This window comes from Cynocephalus volans, chromosome 7, assembly GCF_027409185.1.
Source record: "Cynocephalus volans isolate mCynVol1 chromosome 7, mCynVol1.pri, whole genome shotgun sequence".
Lineage (NCBI taxonomy): Eukaryota > Metazoa > Chordata > Mammalia > Dermoptera > Cynocephalidae > Cynocephalus > Cynocephalus volans.
The window spans coordinates 151,418,423-151,443,665 of NC_084466.1; the positions used below are offsets into that span (position 1 = coordinate 151,418,423).

A 25,243-nucleotide genomic window follows, 5' to 3' on the forward strand; every position below is an offset into this window, starting at 1 on the left:
AAAACCAGGTAAAGATATAACCAAAAAAGAAAACTACAGGCCAATATCCTTGATGAATATAGATGCAAAAGTCCTCACTAAATTACTAGCAAACAGAATACAGCAACACATACGTAAAATTATTCATCACGATCAAGTGGGATTCATCCCAGGGATGCAAGGTTGGTTCAACATACGCAAATCAATAAATGTGATACACCATATTAATAAACTCAAACACAAGGACCATATGATCATATCTATAGATGCTGAAAAAGCATTTGATAAAGTTCAGCACTCATTCATGACAAAGACCCTCTATAAGTTAGGTATAGAGGGAAAGTATCTCAACATAATTAAAGCCATATATGCCAAACCCACAGCCAATATCATCCTGAATGGGGAAAAGCTGAAAGCTTTTCCTTTAAGAACAGGAACTAGACAAGGATGCCCACTCTTACCACTCCTATTCAACATAGTGTTGGAAGTACTAGCCAGAGCAATCAGAGAAGAGAAGGAAATAAAGGGCATTCAGATTGGAAAAGATGAAGTCAAACTGTCCCTGTTTGCAGATGACATGATCCTATATATCGAACAGCCTAAAACCTCTACAAAAAAACTGCTGGAATTGATAAATGATTTCAGCACAGTAGCAGGATACAAAATCAACACACAAAAATCAGTAGCATTTCTTTTCTCCAATAGTGAACATGCAGAAAGAGAAATCAAGAAAGCCTGCCCATTTACAACAGCCACCAAAAAAATAAAATACTTAGGAATTGAGTTAACCAAGGAGGTTAAAAATCTCTATAATGAGAACTACAAACCACTGCTGAGAGAAATTAGAGAGGATACAAGAAGATGGAAAGATATCCCATGCTCTTGGATTGGAAGAATCAACATAGTGAAAATGTCCATACTACCCAAAGTGATATACAAATTCAATGCAATCCCCATCAAAATTCCAAAGACATTTTTCTCAGAAATGGAAAAAACTATCCAGACATTTATATGGAACAATAAAAGACCACGAATAGCCAAAGCAATGCTCAGCAAAAAAAATAAAGCTGGAGGCATAACACTACCTGACTTTAAGCTATACTACAAAGCTATAATAACCAAAACAGTACGGTACTGGCATAAAAACAGACACACTGACCAATGGAATAGAATAGAGAATCCAGAAATCAACCCACACACTTACTGTCAGCTGATCTTTGACAAAGGCACCAAGCCTATTCAGTGGCGAAGGGACTGCCTCTTCAGCAAATGGTGCTGGGACAACTGGATATCCATATGCAGGAGAATGAAACTAGATCCATACCTCTCACCGTATACTAAAATCAACTCAAAATGGATTAAGGATTTAAATATACACCCTGAAACAATAAAACTTCTTAAAGAAAACATAGGAGAAACACTTCAGGAAATAGGACTGGGCACAGACTTCATGAATACGACCCCAAAAGCACGGGCAACCAAAGGAAAAATAAACAAATGGGATTATATCAAACTAAAAAGCTTCTGCACATCAAAAGAAACAATTAAAACAGTTAAAAGACAACCAACAGAGTGGGAGAAAATATTTGCAAAATATATATCTGACAAAGGATTAATATCCAGAATATATAAGGAACTCAAACAACTTTACAAGAAGAAAACAAGCAACCCAATTAAAAAATGGGCAAAAGAGCTAAGCAGGCATTTCTCTAAGGAAGATATACAAATGGCCAACAGACATATGAAAAAATGCTCAACATCACTCAGCATCCGGGAAATGCAAATCAAAACCACATTGAGATACCATCTAACCCCAGTTAGGATGGCTAAAATCCAAAAGACTATGAATGATAAATGCTGGCGAGGCTGCGGAGAAAAAGGAACTCTCATACATTGTTGGTGGGACTGCAAAATGGTGCAGCCTCTATGGAAAATGGTATGGCGGTTCCTCAAACAATTGCAGATAGATCTACCATACGACCCAGCTATCCCACTGTTGGGAATATACCCAGAGGAATGGAAATCATCAAGTCGAAGGTATACCTGTTTCCCAATGTTCATTGCAGCCCTCTTTACAATAGCCAAGAGTTGGAACCAGCCCAAATGCCCATCATCGGATGAGTGGATACGGAAAATGTGGTACATCTACACAATGGAATACTACTCAGCTATAAAAACGAATGAAATACTGCCATTTGCAACAACATGGATGGACCTTGAGAGAATTATATTAAGTGAAACAAGTCAGGCACAGAAAGAGAAATACCACATGTTCTCACTTATTGGTGGGAGCTAAAAATTAATATATAAATTCACACACACACACACACACACACACACACACACAAACCAGGGGGGGGGAAGAAGATATAACAACCACAATTATTTGAAGTTGATACGACAAGCAAACAGAAAGGACATTGTTGGGGGGGAGGGGGGGAGGGAGAAGGGAGGGAGGTTTTGGTGATGGGGAGCAATAATCAGCCACAATGTATATCGACAAAATAAAATTTAAAAAAAAAATAAAATTAAAATTAAAAAAAAAAAAACTACTCATGATATGGATCTTATCAATTCCTGATTCTACAGAATTTTACCAGCTCTTTTCCTCCTCATTCTCCATCTTAATCTTGGGTAACTGGTTCATTTATCATGTATGTACGGGCCACAATACTGAGCACCTAGCAAAAAGGAAACAAAGCCACGAAGGCACAGCTGTGACCCTCTCCAAGGCATCTATGCTGCTGGGAGATGAGGCTGTTAGTGTGACTTTTTGGGTTGAATCCTCTCTAAGGCTATCTAAGCAGAGGAAACCCAGGCTAGACGAAGGCCTTGTAGATAAAAGATCATAATTCAGGAACTGACAACCAGGTGTAACAGAGGTTATTTCTGTCCTCTCAGCAGCAAGAGGCCCCAGTCTGTATTTTCATCTGCTATTCGTTGTCTCTGCTTTTGTTCCCCTCCTATCTCACTATTACTCTCATCTTGATATCTTTTGATTCACAGATCCCTTTGAAAATCAGGTAAAAGAAACCTGTGGACTCTATCCTCAAGATAAAAACGTGCTTGTGTACAAAAGTTTACTTGTAATTTCAAACTTCACAGAACCATATTTATGAAGCCCTAATCTAACTCTGAGCTTTTCCTTACTGTTTCCCTGGGTGGCTCTCTGTATGAATACCTCCACTAAATACTGATCCTCCCTATAGTCTCAATTCAAACTTCCTTAAAAGAGAGGATCTGATTGGTTTGTTCACCCACTATTCAGGGACAAAGCTTTAATGATGAGCTTTGCACGATGCTAATCTACAAAGACACCTGTCCCTGGTCCAATCAACAGTGGTCAAAATGGTAGGCTTATATGCTACTAAGCACTTTGACCTAAACTCAAAGGCTGCATTATCTTTAGCAGACTCTTTGGGAGTAGTAATTTCTTTCAGAAAAGGGGTGCGTGCATGCAGACATCTGAATGAAATGGATTTCCCCATATAGGGCAAACACAACAGAAAAAATGAGGGGATTACTGCAGATCACTACACAGGTCACAGGTTAACTGAAATATCACACACAGTCATGTGTCACTTAATGACAGGAATGTGTTCTGATAAATGTGTCACTAGGCGATTTCATCACTGTGCGAACATCATAACGTGGTGGCACAGCCTACTGCACACCCAGGCTATATGGTACAGCCACTGATGTACATGTGCTCCATCGCTGATGGAACTGTCATACAGCCCATGACTATTCGCACACACATATTTGACTAAGTAATGGCTGAAGGGATGCCAAAACAAAGGATGGTAAAAGTGGAGTAAGATGGAATATTGGAGTTTTAAATTTTATTTTAAAAGAAAGAGGAGAACTGAACCGGTAGAAAGAATGAAAGGAACTGTCCCTGGGTGAGTTATGGCATGTCTAAAGGCAGACAGGGAGAAATAAGGAAGAAGAGAGAACCCTACAAGATTAAACAAAGGAATCTGGAGTTAAGAGAACTTTGCAAGACACTACATATTCCCTAGCAGAACGATTCCCACACAATGTAAATCTTCCCCAGACCATACTGTGCTTGAGGCTAGATGCAGGATGGCAGGGTGAGGAAGCTGGTGACAACTGGGAAGGTCCTCCAGCAGTGGCCACAGGGCTGCCTCGGCTCTCAGCATCGTCATTTCCAACTTACTACTTATACCCCAGACAATCATGTTACTCAAGGTCACTCCCATTCACTAATGCCGCAAACATCTGAAAATGTTAAGTATCGAAAAATCTTATAGCTGGCCTATTTTTACAGAATAAAGATGAAGCTGTAACAACAAATAGAACATGTACAGATACGAGAAGAAAAGAAAACCTAAGTGTGATGGAGTGTCCTGAGGGAGGGGAGGGGAAGGCAGATGGAAAAACCAGCTTTCATTCTAACACCAACAGAAAGTAGAATACTAGATAAGCAAAACAAACCAAAATAAACACCCATATGAACATATGCTTCTCTAAAACTCCTTAGCTCTAACCCTGGTAGATTAAGGCTTATGAGCATAGGATGTGCCAAGCATCTCTGCCCCGATTAAACTGAAAACAGTATAACTTCTCACCCTAACATGTAATGTCAACACGATGCTCTTTGTACTAAAAACAAAGCAAAACTGAATTTAGCTGCTAGGGTGAAAGTAATTCAAACTCACTTGGTTATTTCAATGCTGTCAAGTTTCTTTTTATTTCTGCAATGGCAAGTAAAACAATGATTTATAAATGTTAAACGTCAGACTCTACCTTGCACGTCAGAACTGAAAAAAGAGAGCATCATATCTTGGGAATTTTAATGTTATTTGTTGCTGCTGCTGCTTCTAAAAGACCTCAAGATTAGCCTGACAAATCTCATTGTACAGAAACATTAATTAACTTTAAGTTGACATGAAGGTCACACATAAGCCCCCCAAAGAAAATTTAAGGTAATTTGGGGTCATCAGTGAATTTCTGGCTGCACAGAGTCATGAATTAGACACGAAAAACTTCTCTCTGGTGTGTCTTACACAACATTTTACTTCAAGCTTGTTATGGTGAACTCAAAATTAATCTTTCTGTAAGTTCCTTTTTGACAGCAAGAGTCAAATTACCCATAGTAACTCTACAACTAGAAAGCCCTACAGGCTTCAATGGCAAGTCAGTAACCCTTTAAACAGGGTTTCTGAACCTTAGCACTATTGAAACTTTGGTCAGATAATTCCTTGTTGTTGGGGGTTGTCCTGAGTATTGCAGACTATTTAGCAGTATCCCTGGTCTCTACCCATTAGATGCCAGTAGTACACACACCTCTCCCTCACTGTCATAGTTCACGACAACTAAAAATGTTTCCAGATATGAGGGGACGGGGGTGCAAAGGAACAGGGGTCCTTATTCATTTCAATTCACTGCCCTACCATAGCTACTATGTTAGTATCGCAACAGATTAATGATATTTTGTTAAAAGTGTTTAGGTTGTAAATTGACATTATATAATTATCCAGAATTTATCATACTACCTATAAAAAATTATTTTATACTATATTCTATTAGTTATTTTACTTAATTAGATACTGCTATTACTTGAATGTCTCTCTTCCAAAATTCATGTTGAAACTTAATCTCCATTATGGTGGTATTAAGATGTGGGGCCATTGGCTCCACCTTCATGAATGAATTAGTGCCTTAAAAAGAGCTGGAGGGAACTAGCTGAGGACCCTTTTGCTCTTCTACCATGTGAGGACACAGTGTTCAAGGTGTGGCTGTCTTGGAAGCAGTCAGATAAAGAAATTGCCTGTGCCTTGATTTTGGACTTCCCAGCCTTCAGAACTGCGACAAATAAATTTCTGTTGTTCATAAATTACCCAGTCTCAGGTATTTTGTTACAGCAGCACAAATGTCCTAAGACAGAACTGTTTCTAAATAAAACTATTTAAAATTAAAATTTTAATTCAAATATAAACCATGTATAATATTATACAAAACTGTTGTTTCAGAATCAGAAACATTCTAAACTATTTGCAATGCCTGAAAAGGATTTTTAGAAAAATGCAAATGCAAGGGTTATCTCCACTGTTCATTTATCTGCCAGTTCAAGCAACTTTCTCATTACTTTAAAAAGAAACACTCTTTTAATAAACTTATCTTTCATTAATATTGCCAAAACTATAAAAAGATCCATCCTGTAGAAATGCCAAACGATGCCACTTTATTTGACAAAGATATGAATTTTCCCCTAACCAGTGACCAGACGATTCATTATCCTTCCATCTATAGCCATCCATCCAAAGACACATTGAACATTTACTATAAATCAGGGATTGCTGCTAGAAAAAATAATGAGCTCAAATTCCATCTCGCCAGGAGCTCAGAGTCTAATGAGACAGACAGACAGGAAAACAAGTCGTTATACTACAATACAATAAATGTTGATACTGGTATGTGAGCTGCAATGGAAACAATACACTTGTGTTAAGGAAAGTCAGGCAACATTTCAGAGAGGAAGCAAACCTGAGATGAATCCTGCAAGGTGAAAAGTGGTAAAGGGAGGATAAGGAGAACCAAGCCATCAGTTGAGGGCTGAGAACATGTTACACAAAAGCAGAAAAGAGGCCACAGTCAAAGTCTACAGGGACAGTCTTCTAACATTAGCAAGGGTAGTTCCAACCCTAGGACACTAACACAAAGTAAAGGCGAGATTAAAAATAAGATATCTCACATAAAACCCTAGATTTTTAAAATTTACAAGTAAAATTTGAATTTTCCTTTCAAAAATAATTTGATCCTTGAGGCAAGTTAACATCAAGGATAGTTAATTGCTAAATTTCCGTACTAAGTTATTGACTATTCAATTATCATACCAGTTAGAGAAAACTGAATTAGTCCAACGTGTAAGGATCCGGCAAAAACATTAGCACATGAATATAATAGGTATGCTTCTATGATTTCAGTATTGTTTTTATGGTAAATTTTAAAATACTCCCAAAGAAATCAATTTACAGCAATGAATTCCTTTGGGAGAGGCAGGCACACAAACATGCAAAATTGTGGCATCTAGAGCAGGCTGCGTAAGTCTTATCAAGTTCAGAGCAACTCAATGGTTATTTGTGGAGAAAAAATACTTCCTAATTTATTTTTAAATGAACACATGGATTTTACCCCAAAGTCTATCATTCTAAACACAGCCCACTGGATTTTCATCTCGGAAGGAAGACATTGATAGTAAATGTGAGACCAAGAGCCTTGAGATATACTAGAAGAATTCATTTAAAAACTTGTTTAACAGGAGAAGACTAATGGATATTAAAAAGCCTAATTCATTTTTCTTCATTTGAGCCACATTAGGTATAATACACATACATGAAAGACACACACAACCACAAAACTTATTTCAAATCACAAAAGTTAGAAAACGATATCCAGTGATGGTTATCAAGAACTAGATAAGTGGGGTAAGTGGAATTGTTCTTTGAAGTGATACTGAAAAAAAACTTTTTTTTAAAACCCTGACTTGACCTGGCTATCACATTAACACTAACCACCATGATGTAACTAAGTAGCATTAAATTCATATTTCTATGATAGGCTAAAACTTGTTTCCAGTCTAAACACTAGTGTAATGTACAGATAAAAGGGAATGATTCCCTACCGCACTATAAATTCACTTTCATTAACTTGAAAATTATACGAGGGCACTTCAAAAATCTTTCAATTCTATTTTTCCACAAACTTTTTGAAGTACCCTTATACAATCATTTAAAAGCCGAATGGGGTATTTAAGGGCAGGAATGTGACAATACATTACCCAATACCATTCTCTAGGTACAGACAGCATTCCTGTTGGGTTTCTGCCCCTTCTTACCCCAAATGAAAACAGCTTTAAAAAAAAAAAACAAGAAGTTAATACATAAATGATGAAAAGATAATACACACTCTTTTGAAAGCAGCACTGTTAACATTTCAGTGCACATCTTTCCATACGTACACACAAACACATGCTTTTTGTACACATGGGATATGATAATGCTGTTGCAGTTTATTTCTGTCAACTAACAATATGACAGAAATTTCCAAATCCACCAATTTAGCTATCATCACTGTTTTAATATGTTGGGTAGAGAAGATCTTTTCAAAGCATGATACAGAAGCCAAAAACCACAAAGGAAAAGGATTAATAGGTTGAACTACATAAAAATTTAAAACTTCTGTTATAATTAAACAGCAATAAACGATATAAGGCAAATGACAAAAATGGGATGTGACTGGCAAATACATTTGATATTGCAACTAACACATAGAGTGCTTTACTGTGTTTTAATCATTCTCTTAGCTGAATTTCCACAAATATACCATCATTAAAGAGGTTCTCAGTGTTTTTTCTTAAAGAGTTATTTGGAAGAAATCTGTAAGAACAAAAGTGACTTATTTGCACATGCTTCAGTGCTCACTTCAAGCATTCGTTGTAGAACAGACTGGCCAATATCACAGGCAGAAATCTAAAGTTAAATTAGAAATTTGCTCATTTAGTGGAATCAATACTAAGTCTGACAAAAGGAAAGCTGAGACACTGTACCATAATACAAATATAATGACAAAGAAATAATTTAATGAAAATAACTTACTAAACTGATATATGTATGGCAGTGCCCTTAAGAAACTACAAGTAATTATCCATCTGGGAAAAATAACCAGTCCTGACCCCTAGTTCACACCATACACAAAAATCAATTTCAGATAGATTATTGAAACTATAAAAGGTAAAACTATAAAATTCCTGGAAGAAAATACAGGAAAACATTTCCATGGCCACACGGTAGGCAAAAATTTCTTAACAGAGACACAAAAGCATCAACCATAAAAGGAAAAAAATTGACAAACTGGACTACATTAAAATTAGGAATTTTTGCTCACCAAAAGATACCATTAAGAGAATGAAAAGACACACAGTGAGTGGAAGACGGTATATGTAAAACATCTACCCAATGAAGGATTTTTATCCAGAATGTATAAAGAACTCCAACAAATAACTAAGACAAAAAACCTCACAGATAACGAGCAAAAGACTTGCTAACAGTTTGCCAATGGCCAATACACATATGATAAGGTGCTCATCATCAGCAATCAACAGCAAAATGCAAATTAAAACCACTATGCACCACCACTACCTATATATCCATCTGGATGTGAAGCAACTGGAGCTCTCGTCCGCTACTGGCAGGAGTGTGAATTTGTAAAACCACTCTAAAAAAAATTATGAGCAGTATGAACTAAACCTGAATGTACATGTACCCTACAATCTTACAATTTGCACCTATGTTTACACACTCATCACAAATGCATACATATGTTCACCAAAGACATGTAAAAGAATGTTCATAGCTGTGCTTATATTAGCCAAAACATAGAAACAGTCTATGCACAGTAGAATGGGCATATAAAATGCTCTGTACTCGTATTTATTAAACAGAATATCATACTCAGCAATGAGAATGAACCACATATTACTACACACAACCACATGGATAAATCTCATAATATAATGTTGACTGAAGCAAACCAGTCATAAAATAAAATTCACTCAGTGCTTCCATTTATGTAAAGTATGAAAAAGGGCAAAACCAGTCTATAGTTTTAGAAGTCAGAACAGTGGTTATCTTTGGGATAATCAAGGGGGACATGAGGGGCTTCAAGGGTGCTGGTCATATTGTGTTTTTGTTCTAGGTGCTGGTTGCACAAGTGTGTTCACTCCGTGAAAATTCATCAAGCTGAACTCTTAAGATTGGTGCACTTTCCTGTTTCAATTAAAGCCACCCATTCTGTGAACAGTACTCACCACTCTCCTTCATTTTTCAGTTTTACCCACGCAGACAGATGTCTGCGTTCCACATACAATGCATGCCATTAAACCCACTAGCACCTTCTATTTGCCAATTACTTTGCTGGGCAATGGAGACAATGACAGGTAAGACACAGTTTGCTCAAGGACAGATAAGCAAGGACCATGGCTGATCATCTTCCTTTTACCTTGGCATCCAGCATGATGTTTTACACACAGCATGCCCTCCATAAACACTGACTAATCATGTACACCTACAAATAGCCAGAACCCAAGGAGAGCTACAGATAAAGCGCTTAAAAATGAGAAGAGTGCTCAGAAGTGGACAGACTACCTGTAGCTTCAGCTTGTAGGGAGTAGAGTGGGTGGGGGTAAAGTGGGGAAGATACAGAGAATGACTTCATGGCTTAAGAGAATGACTTAAGAAACATTAGCTTAGTCTGGAAATGAAGCTCCAATTTTCACATTCAGGGTAAGTGAATTTCAGATGCAAGAGATAGCACAGAGCTCAGAGACAGAGAAGTACAAGGGCACATAAAATAGTTCCTGGTCACAGAGGATGGGCTTTGTAAAGGGAAGCAAATCTTCTTCTTCAGTAGGTCAGGGTAGAGCTCAGACATTAGTATTTTTCAAAAGCTCCACAGATGATTGATATTTTTCAAAGGCTGGAAATCATCACCAATCTTACCAATTATTCATTGTGGAGAGAAAGATGAGAAAAAGAATGGGGAAAATATGGCACATAAGATTAAATGTACTTTTATTCCCCAGTTAACATTTAATAAGCATTTCAGGCTGTTCCAAAATTAAAATTTATATACACCTTATAAATCTGATAAGAAATGAAATTCATGTCAGTGGCATCGCTTAAGTTCAAACTCTCCTAATGCTGCTAAATTAAAATGTGAGTTAATGCAAACTCTGGGCAAGTTAACCATCTTGAGCTTTAATTTTCTCATCTGTAATGAGAAGCATACAACAGATGACCCTTAAGAAACTGCTTTTGACTCTGATGTGGCATAATTCCACATGTGACAATTTTAGAAACAAGGATTTGTGATGAGCATGAGAATTCTTTTACTGCCCACAGCCTCTAGGAGGCATCAAAAACCCCTTAGTAAAATTATTCTGTGGTAATTTTTTTACTGACTATGTCTAATTCATTGGACATCTGACATCAAGAAAACAGATGCTGAGTCAAAAGAATCTAGCATTTTGTCCTGTGCTGTGGGTAACTGATGAGATCACTTGTATTCTTTTTAGCACAGCGGTAGCAAACTCACTACCACGTGTATCCATATGCATCACCCTAGACTGCAAGACTGTAGTAAAATAACATTTACTAATTCGTTTGGTCAGGAAACTTTGAAAAGCTTGGAAGCTTGGGGGTTTCAGATGCAGATGATTTTGCAGATGCAGCACTGTTAACACCAATTTTTGGGGGGTAAGTACTTTTATAAGAGTACCTTCTTTGGGGCAAAGTCCTGCAGAATTGCAGGGATGCTGGTTGACCACAATCAAGCTAAGGCATTCAGTATACGAATGATTAATCACACACAGATGAATTAGCCTTTTGTTTCTTTTCTGACATTTCAGAACCCTTTCTGACGTTTCAACTATCTAATGTCTGGCCATGACATGATATCAAAGTAGATTGCTTAAAATCACCGTTTACTTCTGCCTGCATACAAGTCTGGACAAAGAATTCAGTCAAAACAACCCCTTCAGATCACAGAATGGCCTTACTGCAGCACTCAGAACATGGAAATAAAAGTTTTAAAATCATGCCTAACAACATTTCTATATACTCCAATTTCCATTTTCAAATGAAATTGAATAGTTTTGAAATGTATGGAAAGGGGTCAAAAAGAGAGCACAAACTATGCTTTACATGCAAATAATAAACATTACAAAAGCAGAGAAAACCCATTTTTAAAAAAAGCTTTAGAACACAAACTAAATAAAAAGTCTAAAGTAAAAAAGAAATAAATAACTATTTTCTAGTTAAGCATAGAAGGAAACAAGGAAAAGTGAATAAAAAGAGAGAAAATCTATATATAAAATCCTGAGATGTGAAATTAACTAAATATAGGATTAATTTAAAAAGAAATAATGCACCAAATATGGAATGATAGGAAATAAATTAAAATGAGATTAATACCACGAATATCATCCCACACACCAAAGTAAAACCTGAACAAAGGTTGAAAGGACTTATTTGTAATAAAGATTTATATCTTCCACAACAATACTGGTTACAAAGATAATATATAACAGAAATATGTTTAAAACCAACAACCCAGTAAAAAAAGATGGCTGTTAAGTAGAATGAAAAAAAAACTGTTCAGATGTTCATCCTCTGCAGGGCCATGTGCTCCAGCAAGCAGCTCCCCCATTACCAATCACAGCTGTCCTGTTTTAATTCCAACCCCTTGCCAGTGATTAGCTCACCCACAGAAAATGTACACAACTCTGACAAATGGAATGTGTAAAGTCAGCCAGGAGGCTTCGTGGTAAGGGTTTCCTTGATCTCAAGAAGAGACACAGACCACCTCACACTCATGCATGGCTACTACTAAAAACAACTAAAACAACAAACAAAAAACCCCAGAAAACAACAAGTGTTAGAGTGTTGGCAAGGATGTGGAGAAACTATAACCCCTGTGCACTGTTGGTGGGAATGTGAAATGGTGTAGCTCCTATGGAAAACAGTATGGAGGTTCCTCAAAAAAATTAAAGATAGTAGTTCCGGTCAAGATGGCAGAATAGACAGTCCCCAGCATCACTCTCTTCCACAAATCAACCAATTTACAACTATAAAAATGTAAAAACAGCCAAGCTGGGGCTGCTGGAGCTCAGGGGAAGAGGAGGAGAGACCTACAGAGTACATGAAAGTGGGAGAAGGCACAATGAGAGAAAGAAAAAACTGCTCTCAGCATTTCAGGCCATGGCTACTTTAAGGCTGGAACTTCTAAGCACATGGAGCAGGAGCCGGCAGAAGCCACAGCTGTGCCCTTCAGATGGAGTTACTTGGAGGTGGCAGGGGAGAAAAGGGCCTTGGTGGCCCCAGGACAGCATGACCACTAACAGGGTTCCCGTGGACCCACACAGGAGTGAGAAGCCAGAACAGCTGAAAAAGGGGAGCCACTCAGAGGCTGGTGAGTCATGGCAAGGGACCTGCACAGAGCCCATCCCATGGGAAGTGTTTGGAGCTCAGGCAGTTGGGGAGATGGGGCCCATGGGGAGAACACTGGGACACAGCAAGGACAGCCAATCCGTCCCCCAATCAGAACAGGACCACTCAGAAGAGACTGGTCAGGAATGCAGAATTGCACGGGGTACAGTTTGATGACAAGATTCAGGCCCAGACCAGAGTTTCTACACAGTCCAGGTGCACCCCATCTCTGGAGAGCTAGAAGTACCTATAAGGTCAACCGTTAAACCCTGAACTGCACAAAAACTCTTCCCTAGGGAAACAGCAGCAAAGCAGCAATTTAGCTCAACAACACCACTCAAGTACTGCTTCCCACAGGAAGTTCCCCCATTTCAGAAGTAAGCAAAGGACAAAAAATTAGTTCTGGCCCGGGCACACTACCAGCACCTAGGGGCCCGCCTGGGGACCCGAGGCTTGGAGCCAGGGACCAGACCCCCACCCACATCCAAGCAGAATGCCAGCGCCCCAGGGCCCCACCTGGAGGCCTGGGGCCCAGACCCCGCCCCCCACTCACAACCAGGCACGCCACCAGCGCCAAGGAGCATGCCAAAAACATCACCTTCATGTGGGTGGCCCACCGCAGCCACCACAGTAATCACAGCTGCCATGAAAGTGGCCAGACGTCACAACCACCATGCAGATGGTCCACCAGCCACTGGAGTACATTGACATAAGGAGAGTCACCAGCAGAGTCCAAAGAAAAGAACAGGATGTCTCTCTCCACAAAGCCCATTCTAGAGTGACAGAAGAAGCATACGCTCTATGATAATATTGGGGGACCTGAACACACCTTTCAGCATTGGACAGATCATCTAGGCAACATATCAACAGAATAAACATTACTCTTTCAGAGGGAGAGAAGCAATCTAGGGTTATCGGTGGTGGGAGGGGGGAGGAAGAGGGGGATGGGGAGAGACTGGACAAGGGGCATAAAGAATAAGTACAATTTGTAACAATATACATACTAGTAATATTGATTTGATCAACATATGTCAAAACTGAATCCCCAAAATATGTATAATCAATTATGATTCAATAAAAAATAAATAAAATAAATTTAAAAATTAAAAATAGAATTACCATATGATCCAGCAATTCCACTTCTGGATATACAAAAGAATTGAAAGCAGAGTCTCAGAGATATTTGCACACCCATGTTCTTGGCAGCATTATCCACAACAGTCAGGGGGTGGGGAAAGCCCAGGTGTCTGGATGAACAGAATGTGGTACTTACACACAGTGGAAAATTATTCAGCCTTAAAAAGGAAGGAAATTCCAACGCATGCTACAACATGGATGAACCCTGACGACATTATACTAAGTGAAATAAGCCAGTCACAGAAAGACATACACTGTATGATTCCCCTTACAGAAGGTACATAGACTAGTTAAATTCTTAGGAGCTGGGGGGAGGATGGAATAGGGTTACCGTTCACTAGGTACAAAGTTTCAGTTCTGCCAGGTAAAAAGCATTCTGGAGATGGAAGGTGGTGATGTCTGCACAACAATGTGAATGTGCTTACTATCACTGAACTGTACACTTAAAAGTGGTTAAGACAGTAAATGTTATATGTATTTTACCACAATTAAAAACAGTGTTTTAAAAAGAGAGAGAGAAAAGAGAGGAAATTATTCTTTTCTGACTCTAGTCATTGCTGATGGCCTGTGATGCCTGCAGGGGTAGCTACCATCTGGGAAATGAGAGAGGAGCAGCCCAAGAGTACAAGCATCACATCAGACCAAAAAGCACACCGTCCCCTCCTGCTTCACCAGGATGAACTCCTGCATGGGACTCCGGTGCACTGAAAATAGAATTTCCACTCATTTTAGCCAGTCCCTGAGTCCCCAAACTGATATTGAGTTACATTAAAACAGTCCTAAGTCTCACTAAAATGGCCACAATTACTGTAATAATGTGAGCAAGGGTAACATATCAAGACAATTTCCTCTTGTTGATGACTCTATTTGCCAGCTCTCATTAAATTATTTTGTGACTCTCCTGTGCCTCGCATCTCAGACAATGGTCACAGACAAAATCTACATAATGTTCACGTGAATAAACCTTTATTTAAAACGGAGAGAGAGAGAATGAGAGAGAATGAGAGAAAGAGAATGAGAGAGAATAAGAGAATGAGAGAGAACAAGAGAGAATGAGAGAATGAGAGAGAGCGAGAGAGAATGAGAGGGAATGACAGAGAATGATAGAGAATGAGAGGAAATGGGAACAGGAAAATCTAATGAATTCATAAAAACATGTTTGGGAACATGACACATAAGCATATAACTGCTATAAACTACATGTGCCGTCCACATAACTATGAAGGTGACCCACACAGTGGTTTTCATCTTGTAGGGCTCATCATTAACAAGGCAAGCAAGGTCAAATTTGTCCACATGTTCAGACACCTTGTAGCCTTCAAGTCGGGGTATTAAATGAAATGTCTTACAAAGATGAATTCTCCTAAGCCAAATGAGCACATCTCTAGGTATGACTGCATATGGAAATTAAGAGACTCTGCCAAAACTCTCTCACACTGAGCCATCAGAAATGTCTTAGGTCAGGTCAGCTCAACTCAGCACATGAACCTGCACAGCTTAACACAGAAGGAAGGTGCGATTTCCATACTCAAACCGTGTGTTTCAGCCATCAAACTGCTGAGTTACAAACCACCTTAAAATTTAGTGGCTTAAAACAGTAATTTATTATTCCTCGTGATTCTGACAGTTGTCCAGGGCTCAGCTAGGTGGTTTTTCTGCTGGTCTAGGGCTCAGTCATGCAACTGCATTCAGCTAGAAGCTTGGCTGAAACATCCAAGATGATTTCAGGCATTACAGGTGGTCTCTCTCTGCAGCAGAATAGTTGGACCTTTTACATGATGGCTGGCTCCAAAGACAGAGGAAACAAAATTTGCCAGTCTTCTTAAGGCCTGAGCCTAGAAGTCCCAGACAGTTACTTCCATGGTATCCATTAGTGAATGCAAATCACCAAGCCAATCCAATCCAGGGCATGGGAACTAAACTCTATCTCGGATGAATGCAGTAGCACGCATATATGGGAGTAAGCAGCACCGATGGTGGACATCTTTGGAAACCATCTACCAAAGCATGGTCCTCCCTACACGTAAACACAGACTCATCATTTCAACATGCCTTCATGATGACTCATTACTCAGTGAAAGAGAGTGGGTAAAATGAGCTCTTCCTGTATCTCAGACCTGCTGTTAAATACTTTAATTCACTTTACATCATACAACAAATGTAGTATATGGTGATGATTCTAACTTAACACGTCCAAATCTATGCAAGAAATTCTGAATCAAACATTCTTCTACTTTCAAATACAGTTAAGTGTCACTTGGTACCACCTTCATGCACTGTATTTTAATTATCTAGATTCCTCCCTAAGTTGTAACTCCAGTAGGGCAGAACCCTTATCTAGACTGCTTACAATTGTATTCCCACTGTCTAGCATATACCACGTACCTAACAGACTGCTCCTTCTTAGTTATTAAAAATTCTCCTCTTAAAAAAAATATGCCTTTTTTCTTTAATGCCAGATAGAAAACATTTTGTGTATTTTTCCATGTATATTTTACAATGTGGCAAAAATATGCCATTACTAACTCTTTAAACACAGCTATATTCTAAGAAAAAAGATACAATTTTAACTATTACTGTAGTTATCTGCTAAATTTACCCCCATTCAATCTTTAAAATGAGTGATTTTGCAAAAGTGTGCAATTCATTTTCTGTAAGTTATCTTTGTTGGTCTTTAGTCCTAGACCTTCAACTTGGAATGAGAAATATTCATGCTTGGAACAACATTAATTACAATTTTGAACAGCACATTTTCTCATGGAAAAGATTCATTTCAGTAAGCAGATATGCTATTCCTTCATAACTGAGGGTTCTCATTTATCAAAATATATTAAAATATTCTTAAACAAAATGAAAATATCTTTACTCTTTCGGTTACCTAAAATTACTTATTTTCAATCATAATGCAATAGAAAAAATTTTCTTAAACTAACAACATGAAAATTAAAATCATGTTCTTAAGGACTCAGAGTGTTCAAAAACAATGATGCCAGAAAAATGCCGGCTTTACTAAATATTCAAAAATTCTATCATTATCTCACAAATATTTACAAAATCATGAACTATACTCCAAAAGTTCAGAATTATCTCTCCCAAGAAGATATAATGTGAATACAATATATGGGAAAAAATTTAAAGTTTTGATTGAATGGTGAAATTGAGTCCCAGATCTTCTTTCCACTTTGGGCTATAACCGAGTTTTACAGGTTTCGATAGTTCCAAACAGATATTAATTTGGGAGATTTGGGGATGAGAAATTAGAATTCCTGAAATCATAAGTTATTCTTAAAATACTTCCAATAGTCTTCATAGGCTTGGCTCATTATTATGGGTATCTTAAAAATTATTTAACAAGTAAGAAATATTAAGTTTAGTAGTACTTATAAAGAACTTTAACCTATAGCGAATATTGAAACACTGGAAAACTCCACTGAACATTATCATTAGGAACTATTTTGAATAATGTAACATTTGGATCTCTTGGCAAGTTAGCAGGACTACATAGAATCACAAGTTGAAATTACCAATTTATAAACTTATTGCTTCCAAAACTTGTTATTTCTTGGAACACCACTCATATACTTTGAACAGAAACTTATTAATATTTTTTACATTTACATCATTATTTACATCAGTAACAGACAGGAACACACACACACACTCCAAAAAACTCAGTAACAGCTACAAGCAAGACCGACTGCTGAGACCATGACTGCTCCCTCCTCTGCGCTCCTGTCCTGCTTCCTGCAAATGTCAACCTTAAGTGTTAGCTCCAGGAGTCAAGGTTTCCTGCCCTCTTTCCACTTGACACGGACGGATTCCTTCAAACCCGTAACGTTTCTATGATGACTGTTCAGTTTTAATTCTTGTGGGAGATTATAATACTTTCCCCCAATTTCCTGATTTTTTAACTGATTTCCCTCAGGATTCATAATTTGAAAAAAAAAATAAGTTTACCAAAAAATGCCAGGAAGAAACTCCTACAAGGAAACACTAGTTTTCATGTTAGTTTTACTCTATTAAAAGAAAGACCAATCTGCTGTTGCAGCTACTAATACCAGGAAATGTATATAACCAAAGTCATGTTTTATGACACCTGTCTAAGCTCTTCTAGAGACATGGTAACTTACTATTTCAAAAACAGGTTTGAAATGGCAATAATCTATCATTACCATGAATTATTCTGAATTGCTTATCTTTATCTTTAAGTAAAAAGAAATCACACTCTTAGCTTCTGATGCAACTTTTGGAACGGGGACTAAATGAGTGACATGGTATTCTGCCACACACCCCGACTTGTCCTCCTCAAATCCAATGGAATACTACATTTGTGCTACCATATAAAAGATGGTAGCACATTTCTATCTTTTCTGATAAAAATGGCCTTGAACTGAGAATTAGATTGCCTTCAATGATGATATACAGTTTCGAGTCTTACCACAAACATACCAAATTCACCTCACTTCAGTGGAGCAAAATAGTCACTTTACTCAGCCCACAAACACCTGAGCTCTAAGAGACTTATTTTTCGCCCTGAACAGATAAGACCAAAGCTGACAGACACCCTGTAGCACAACAGAGGAGTTATTACCGAAAGGCTCACCATGCTGGCACTATACCTTACCAGAGCTCAGTGCAACTTCCCTCTAAGCAAAAGATGAGTATCCACAATTCTGGAAATTTTCACAGGTGGTATTAGTATCCACTTGCACAAGCCCATCCTTTTCCCCAGAATCTACATTAAACTAAGAAGTCTGGGGCTGGACAGTTAGCTCAGCTGGTTAGATCATGGAGTTTAACACCAAGGTCAAGGGTTTGGATCCCCATATCAGCATATAAACAGAGACTTGACAGGTCCCAACAAAAGCACAGGTAATGACTTCATCAATGCTACCCAACTGGGTAGACTCTATACCCAAATGGAGATAGTAACATATTTCATTTCTATATCATTCCCATTTTACAGCTGCAAAAACCGAGACCAAGTGTACTTAAGCAACTTCTTCAAACTGTTACACACTCCTGTCCCACCAACTTCCTTTGTGATATCCAGTGACAGTACTTATCACATTCTGTTAGAACTGACTATGTGTCTGTTACTAAGTTATAACCTACTTGCAAAAAAAAGCTGTCCCGTTCATGCTTAATAAATATTTGTTAAACAAACGAAGGAGTTTCTCACTATCCTATATACTTCTCAACTCTCTGTATTAGTATTTCCACTGATTAATTCAACAAATGTGTATTAAGTATTAAACATCTACCATGTAGCAGGCACACTGTTAGCTACCTGGGGTACATGATGAAGAAGATAAACATCATCAGATTCTCATGGAATGTATGCACAGGATATAGATGAGTTTTGGAAAGAAATGCAAAATGTTATCGGGTAGGTGGGTGGATAATCAAATCCAGTCTTGGGGTCCAGTACAGTTTACTGGAGAAAGTGATTCCTAGGCTGAGAAATAAGGAATGAGGAGTTTACAGGTATGGGGGATGGGCAGAGGGTGGGGAAAACCAAAAGAGAACAGTGTGGGTAAAGGCCTCAGATGCAAAATGACTGAAAGACTCCAGCTGGTCAGCCTTCTATGCTCCAGGCCACAGACGACAAAGCAAAGATGTGAGCTTCTTCAATGTGCATAAATCTTAATTTAATAAACAGAAAATAGCAAACTTTAAAATGGGAAATAATCACCTTTGCAGTTTATCAGGCTTTCAGATATGGGATATGAAAAAATAATCTGGTACAGTGATTATCAAGTCTGACTTCACGTCAGAATCTTCTGAGCTTTAAAAAAAAAAAAAATCTGATGCATATAGTTGATTCCAGACCAATCAATTAAAATCTCTGAAGGTAGGGCTCAAGCATCAGTCCTTCTAAAATGTTTTCCAGGTCACTGTACAGTACAGCCAAAACTAATGACCACAATAACTCAAAGGCTCAGCAGTGCTACACTAGCTGTTTCCTCAGTGTCCTTTCTTTCTGAAATGAGCCCAAAACTTGCAATTGGCTTACTTCTTGTCATTCAAATCTTAAACGTTAGTCCTCAGGGAAGCCTCTCAACAACAATCTGAAGTAGCCACCCTCAGTTAATGTCTGCCACATCACAGGACTTATTGCTACCTGATATTTGTCTTCTTCATTAATTTATTGTTAGGTTCTCCACTAGGATAGAGGTTCCATGAGGCCAAAGATCTTGCTTGTACTGTTCACTGCCGTTATTGCCAGTAGGAGCTCAATAAATGTTTCACAGATGCGGGAAGAAGGCAAGCAGGCATGGTAATACCTCTCAGACAACTGGAATTGAAAAAATAGTATCCTGAGGCTATAATTCTGATGGATTTAGACTGGATATGATTAAGCCAGATTGCATGGCATGGAGGGGATTTTAAAAATTCTTAACTTAAAACTAATATGGGTTGAATTCAATTTCTAAGCAGAGCTCTGCCTAGGAAGGAGACTAAAAAACATAAAATATTTAGTCTGGACTAGAGTCGATAAAGGTAAAAGTCTTCATGAAGAGGAGGGATGATGAAACTATAGTTAACATTTCCACTAATGACAAAAAAAATAAGAAATGGGTTAAAATAGAGAGCAATTTAGAATTTAGCTTAGGCATAAGGAAAAACTTGCCTAGAGAAATTCTGTGACACTAGAACAGCTATCAGAAACAAGAGGTGAAAGAACAATCCCTTCAAGTTTCTAAGTCTGGTGTAAAAACACATCTGTTTGGGGGGGTCATGTACCACATAAAGGAAGATTAATGTATAGGGTAGCCAGAGTTTTCCTTGAGTCTTATCATTGTATTAAAATATCTTGAGTACTTGAGTCTTCCACCCTGAACTAATTTAGATCTAGTACCAGGAAAATGAGCTAGAAATGGGGCTGACCAGTTGGCTGTTGGTTACAGCGTGGTGCTGAGAACTCCAAGGTTCAGGGTTTGATCCTTGTATGGGCCAGTGGCCTAAAAAAAGAAAATGAGCTAGAAGAAGAAAACACTAGAAAAAAAAAAAAAAAAACTACAAAGTAAGTATTTCTGGGCAAGCAGAAATATGCTTACGCTTTTCCTTTTGCAAAAACCACATGTTTAGGCCCATCAAGTAAATAATTCTGGCATAAAGAAAATTTTTGAAGATGACCAAATTCAGAAGTTATCTATCTACAATGTATACTTAAATATGAACTCAACAAAGAACCTCCAATACCAGAAAGACACCTTGATCAGACTATCTGGACTGCCAACCTAAAACCAGCAAGGTACAGCGTTTTTAATCTTCTCTCAAAGCCACTTCTACTAATTACAGAATCCATAATTTCCAACAATGGAGCCCTCACTTCCTCAGCCATTTAGTACATAACCACAAAGCTTTGGAACAGTGATCGGTCTCACATTTAATCATCAAATCTTGTGGATTATTCCTTTGTAACAAATAAAGGGGAAAAAAAGAGGGAGGAAAGATGTATGGATTAAAGAGATTGAAGAGACACATCGACCAAATATAATGTATGAACCATGTTTGGGTCCTAAGTCAACCAAATTGACTGTAAAGATTACGAGACAATTAGGAAAATATGAACAGTGATTATACATCAAATATTTAGAAATGCTGTTAATACTTTTTAGGGGTTGATGAGATTGAAGTTATATTTTCATAGTTCCCTTATCTTTTATAACGACACTAAAATATTTACAAATAAAATGATTTCCTCAATTTGCTCCAAAATAATTCAAGAAGGGGTGGAAGTGGGATTGGGATGAAGAAACAGATGAAACATGATGTATGAGTAATTGCTGAAGCTAGGTAATGGGTATACAGGAGTTGCATTACACTTTCTTCTTTAAATTGGCATGTTTTTAAAATTCCCATAAAAAAATCATACTGACACATGAACATATTTATATTTTTTGGTTTATAGTACTCTTTGCTCTGAAACTGTCTGTGATTCCCAATTATCTAAGTACCTTGAATTAGCTTTCAAGGTCATTCGCAGCCCTTTGGTTTCTCTCTTTCCTATACCATAGGCACTGACAGCTCTGAATCCTTATTTATATTGCTCCTTCTCCTTGAAATGTGCTTCTCCATAATACCAACTCTTTTCTTAAGTCTCTTCTTCCCTTTTGGTTAAACCCTCTCCTCTTCCACACTTGGTGTAGTAAAAACCCCATGTCCTCCTAGGCCACTTACCTGACCACTACATGATCTGGTTTTATGTGAAATGCCTCTAGTCTTCACCTAGACCACAAGTTTTAAGAGCAACATTCACATTTACATCTTTTAGCATCTTCGGAACTTAAATAAGATAAGTAAAGCAAAGGTGTTTGGTTATTGTTGTCACAGTGACGGGGGGAAGGGAGTCTGCTCCTTCACATTGTTCTATACTTGGTAGAGTTTTTATAGTGAGCTACTAATACTTAGAAAACATAAAAGAGTTTTATTAAAGAGAGTCATAAAACTTTTTTTTTTTAAAGGGAAATTCTGAAATATACTTAAATCTCACAATGATATGATGGATTACAAAGTAAGAGTAGTACGAGCTGTGGTTCTCATTATAGAAAGCTTAATTTCTGAGGCAGCAAAGAGATTTCCTTATTAACCCATTCATCCCTCCTTCAAAGCTCCAAATCCTGTGCCCTGAGATAAAAATTTTATTAAAGATTCATTTTCTATAATGAAAACAGACACATGTGTGAAAACCAACTTTACCTTATATTTCATCTTGGGACATGAATGAATGTAGAAACCCATATAGTAATAGCTGAGTTGAGACGTTTTCTCATAAAGTTGCCTCGTAAAAGCAATTTCTCTGCCAAAACAAGAAGAAAGATGAAGGTACAGTTAATTCTCCTTCCAATTTTCAAAAAACTACGTAATTTGATGACAAATATTTGATAAAATTTGGTTTTAAACTATCAAAAAAATCCAAATCTTGAAAGAAAAACAATTTTCAAGACACTGTAAAATGATTTTTACTAAACAGACACCAAAAAAAAATCCTCTAAATTATTTTATGCAAGTGTATCTAAAGCTCAGGTTTTATACTTTACTGGGCAAAGTAGCTGATCTAAAATTCAAATAGCATAAAATTAAAGAGATCTACAATGTTTTATTATTATTCATTATGCCCTAGAGTTCTCAAAGAATCTGGGCTTAACAGTTTAAAAACAGCACAGCAAATTTTAGAAAACTCAAAATCCAATAAATTTCAGAAAGAATAACTTATCGTGACCATTTACATGAAAACACGTTCAGCTGTATATGACGCATAACTCGTTCCTGTATCTAGGTAAAACTTTAATATTTTTCCCCCTAAAACTAGAGAGAGAAAAATACCATGTTATCTCACCACATTTTCCCTATTTGTTGGCACAGGCAATGATTACTTGAACAAAGAAGTTGTCAGTATCTTCACCGCAACACCTTTGCGTAACAGTGGCTTTAACTTGTAACCAGATAGAATCCTGGCAGAGAATTTCATCTTACTTTCCCAGCTGAATGAATGGTTGTGTCTGGGCCTAAGTGTTCTTTTTCCTCTTACCCCCATGTCCAGTCCCTCAGTAAAGTCCTTTGGGCACTATCTCGAAAATAAACCCTGAATCTGCCCCTTCTCACCACCTCCACCTCAGATATTCTGGTCCAAGCCATCATTATGGCTCCCCTGGAGGAATGCAGTAGCCTCCTAACTGGTATTTATTTTCAAGAGTTTCCACTCTTGCCCCTCCATAATCCCCACAGAACAGCTGAAGTAGTCTTTCACAATATTCATCGGAATATTGTAAACCTGCCCAACCTCCCATTCCCGCCTTGGGTTGGTATCACACGCGGCTAAAATCAGACCTACCAGCCCTGCCCCTCTCACCACCTCCACCTGCCTCTCTCCTGCCTCCTCGCCTAACACTCTCTATGTCCTTTCCTGTACCCTAGCCCATAAGACCCCTCTGTTTCGTCCAACCACTTCAGGGCACTTGGATTTGCTACCCTGTACTTGAACTTCTACCCTCAGATGTTTACACGACTAGCTACTTTTCTTCTTCCTTTGCTTCTCAAGTGTCACCTGTTCACTGAGGTTTTTCCTGACCACTCTATATAGACTGGCCTCATGCCTGCCACCACTGCTGATTTTATTTTTGTCACAGCACTACAGGGCTTCTAACATTAAGTTGTCTGTCTTCTGACTTTCTGTCTGCTCTGACAAACTGGAAACCCTGTCTATCCTATTCACTTCTATGAACCGTGCCAGGACACACAGATTGCACACCAATAAACACGTTAAATTATATTTCTAAAATTCATCTTCCTAAAAATACATGAATAAACCCCATGCTCATGATCTCCAATTCAAACATTTTTTAAAATCTGGAGACTAGATGATACAAAAACCTAAAAACATAAAACTCCATATCAATCACAGATTGTTTAAGAACTGAAGAAATTGAGGGAAAACTGCGCAACCAGGTTTCACTGAAATATATTAAAACTAATAATGGAATTGACAACTTGTAACCTAGTCTCCCCAATTTTGCTTCAAAATGTCTATCTCCTGGTTGACTTTCCTCTTCCATTAATTTAGCAACTCATACTGTCAAGAGCACTGAAGGAAGCAGTGGCAAACTCCCCACCCCATTTGGCAACACTCTTCATGCTCCTCAACCACCTCTCCAGGGCTCTCCAGCTCTAGGATCTATCTGCAGGAGATATACCCAGTGATAAACAGAACTCCTTCTAATTTTGCTGCGAATTGATTGTTTACTATCCCACATGCAGTAGGATATCTGAGCCATCTCTCAGTTTAGTAAGCCATTAAATATTTCATACATAGGCCAGGATTTATTTCGTAGGAATAAATATCATTCTTAATATTCATCTGAGAAGTCTAAAAACATCTATAAATATGCACTGTAAAGAGAGAGATATAAAACAAGAAAACAGCAATAATTTGAAAGTACTGAATGATTCTGGTATAAAGAAAGTGCATTCTTAAAAAAAAGTGTATCTTTTCTGAAATAAATATAAACTTCTAAAGCTATAAAATGTGAACGCTGTAAATTATCAGTTCCAATTTCAGTGACATCACCAAGAGCCATTAATATTTTTGAATTATTTCATACATAAATACA

At 37.9% G+C, this 25,243-nt stretch overlaps 1 protein-coding gene across 8 annotated transcripts in view; it reads right to left on the reverse strand.

Moving 5' to 3' along the window:
- Positions 1-25,243, reverse strand: part of ATE1 (arginyltransferase 1) — a 168,837-nt gene that overhangs the window by 69,327 nt on the left and 74,267 nt on the right. For all 8 annotated transcript variants that reach the window (XM_063102403.1, XM_063102404.1, XM_063102397.1 and 5 more), the window contains one exon: positions 22,833-22,932. In XM_063102403.1, coding sequence (XP_062958473.1) covers positions 22,833-22,932 — 100 coding nt within the window. The remainder of the gene's footprint in view (positions 1-22,832; positions 22,933-25,243) is intronic.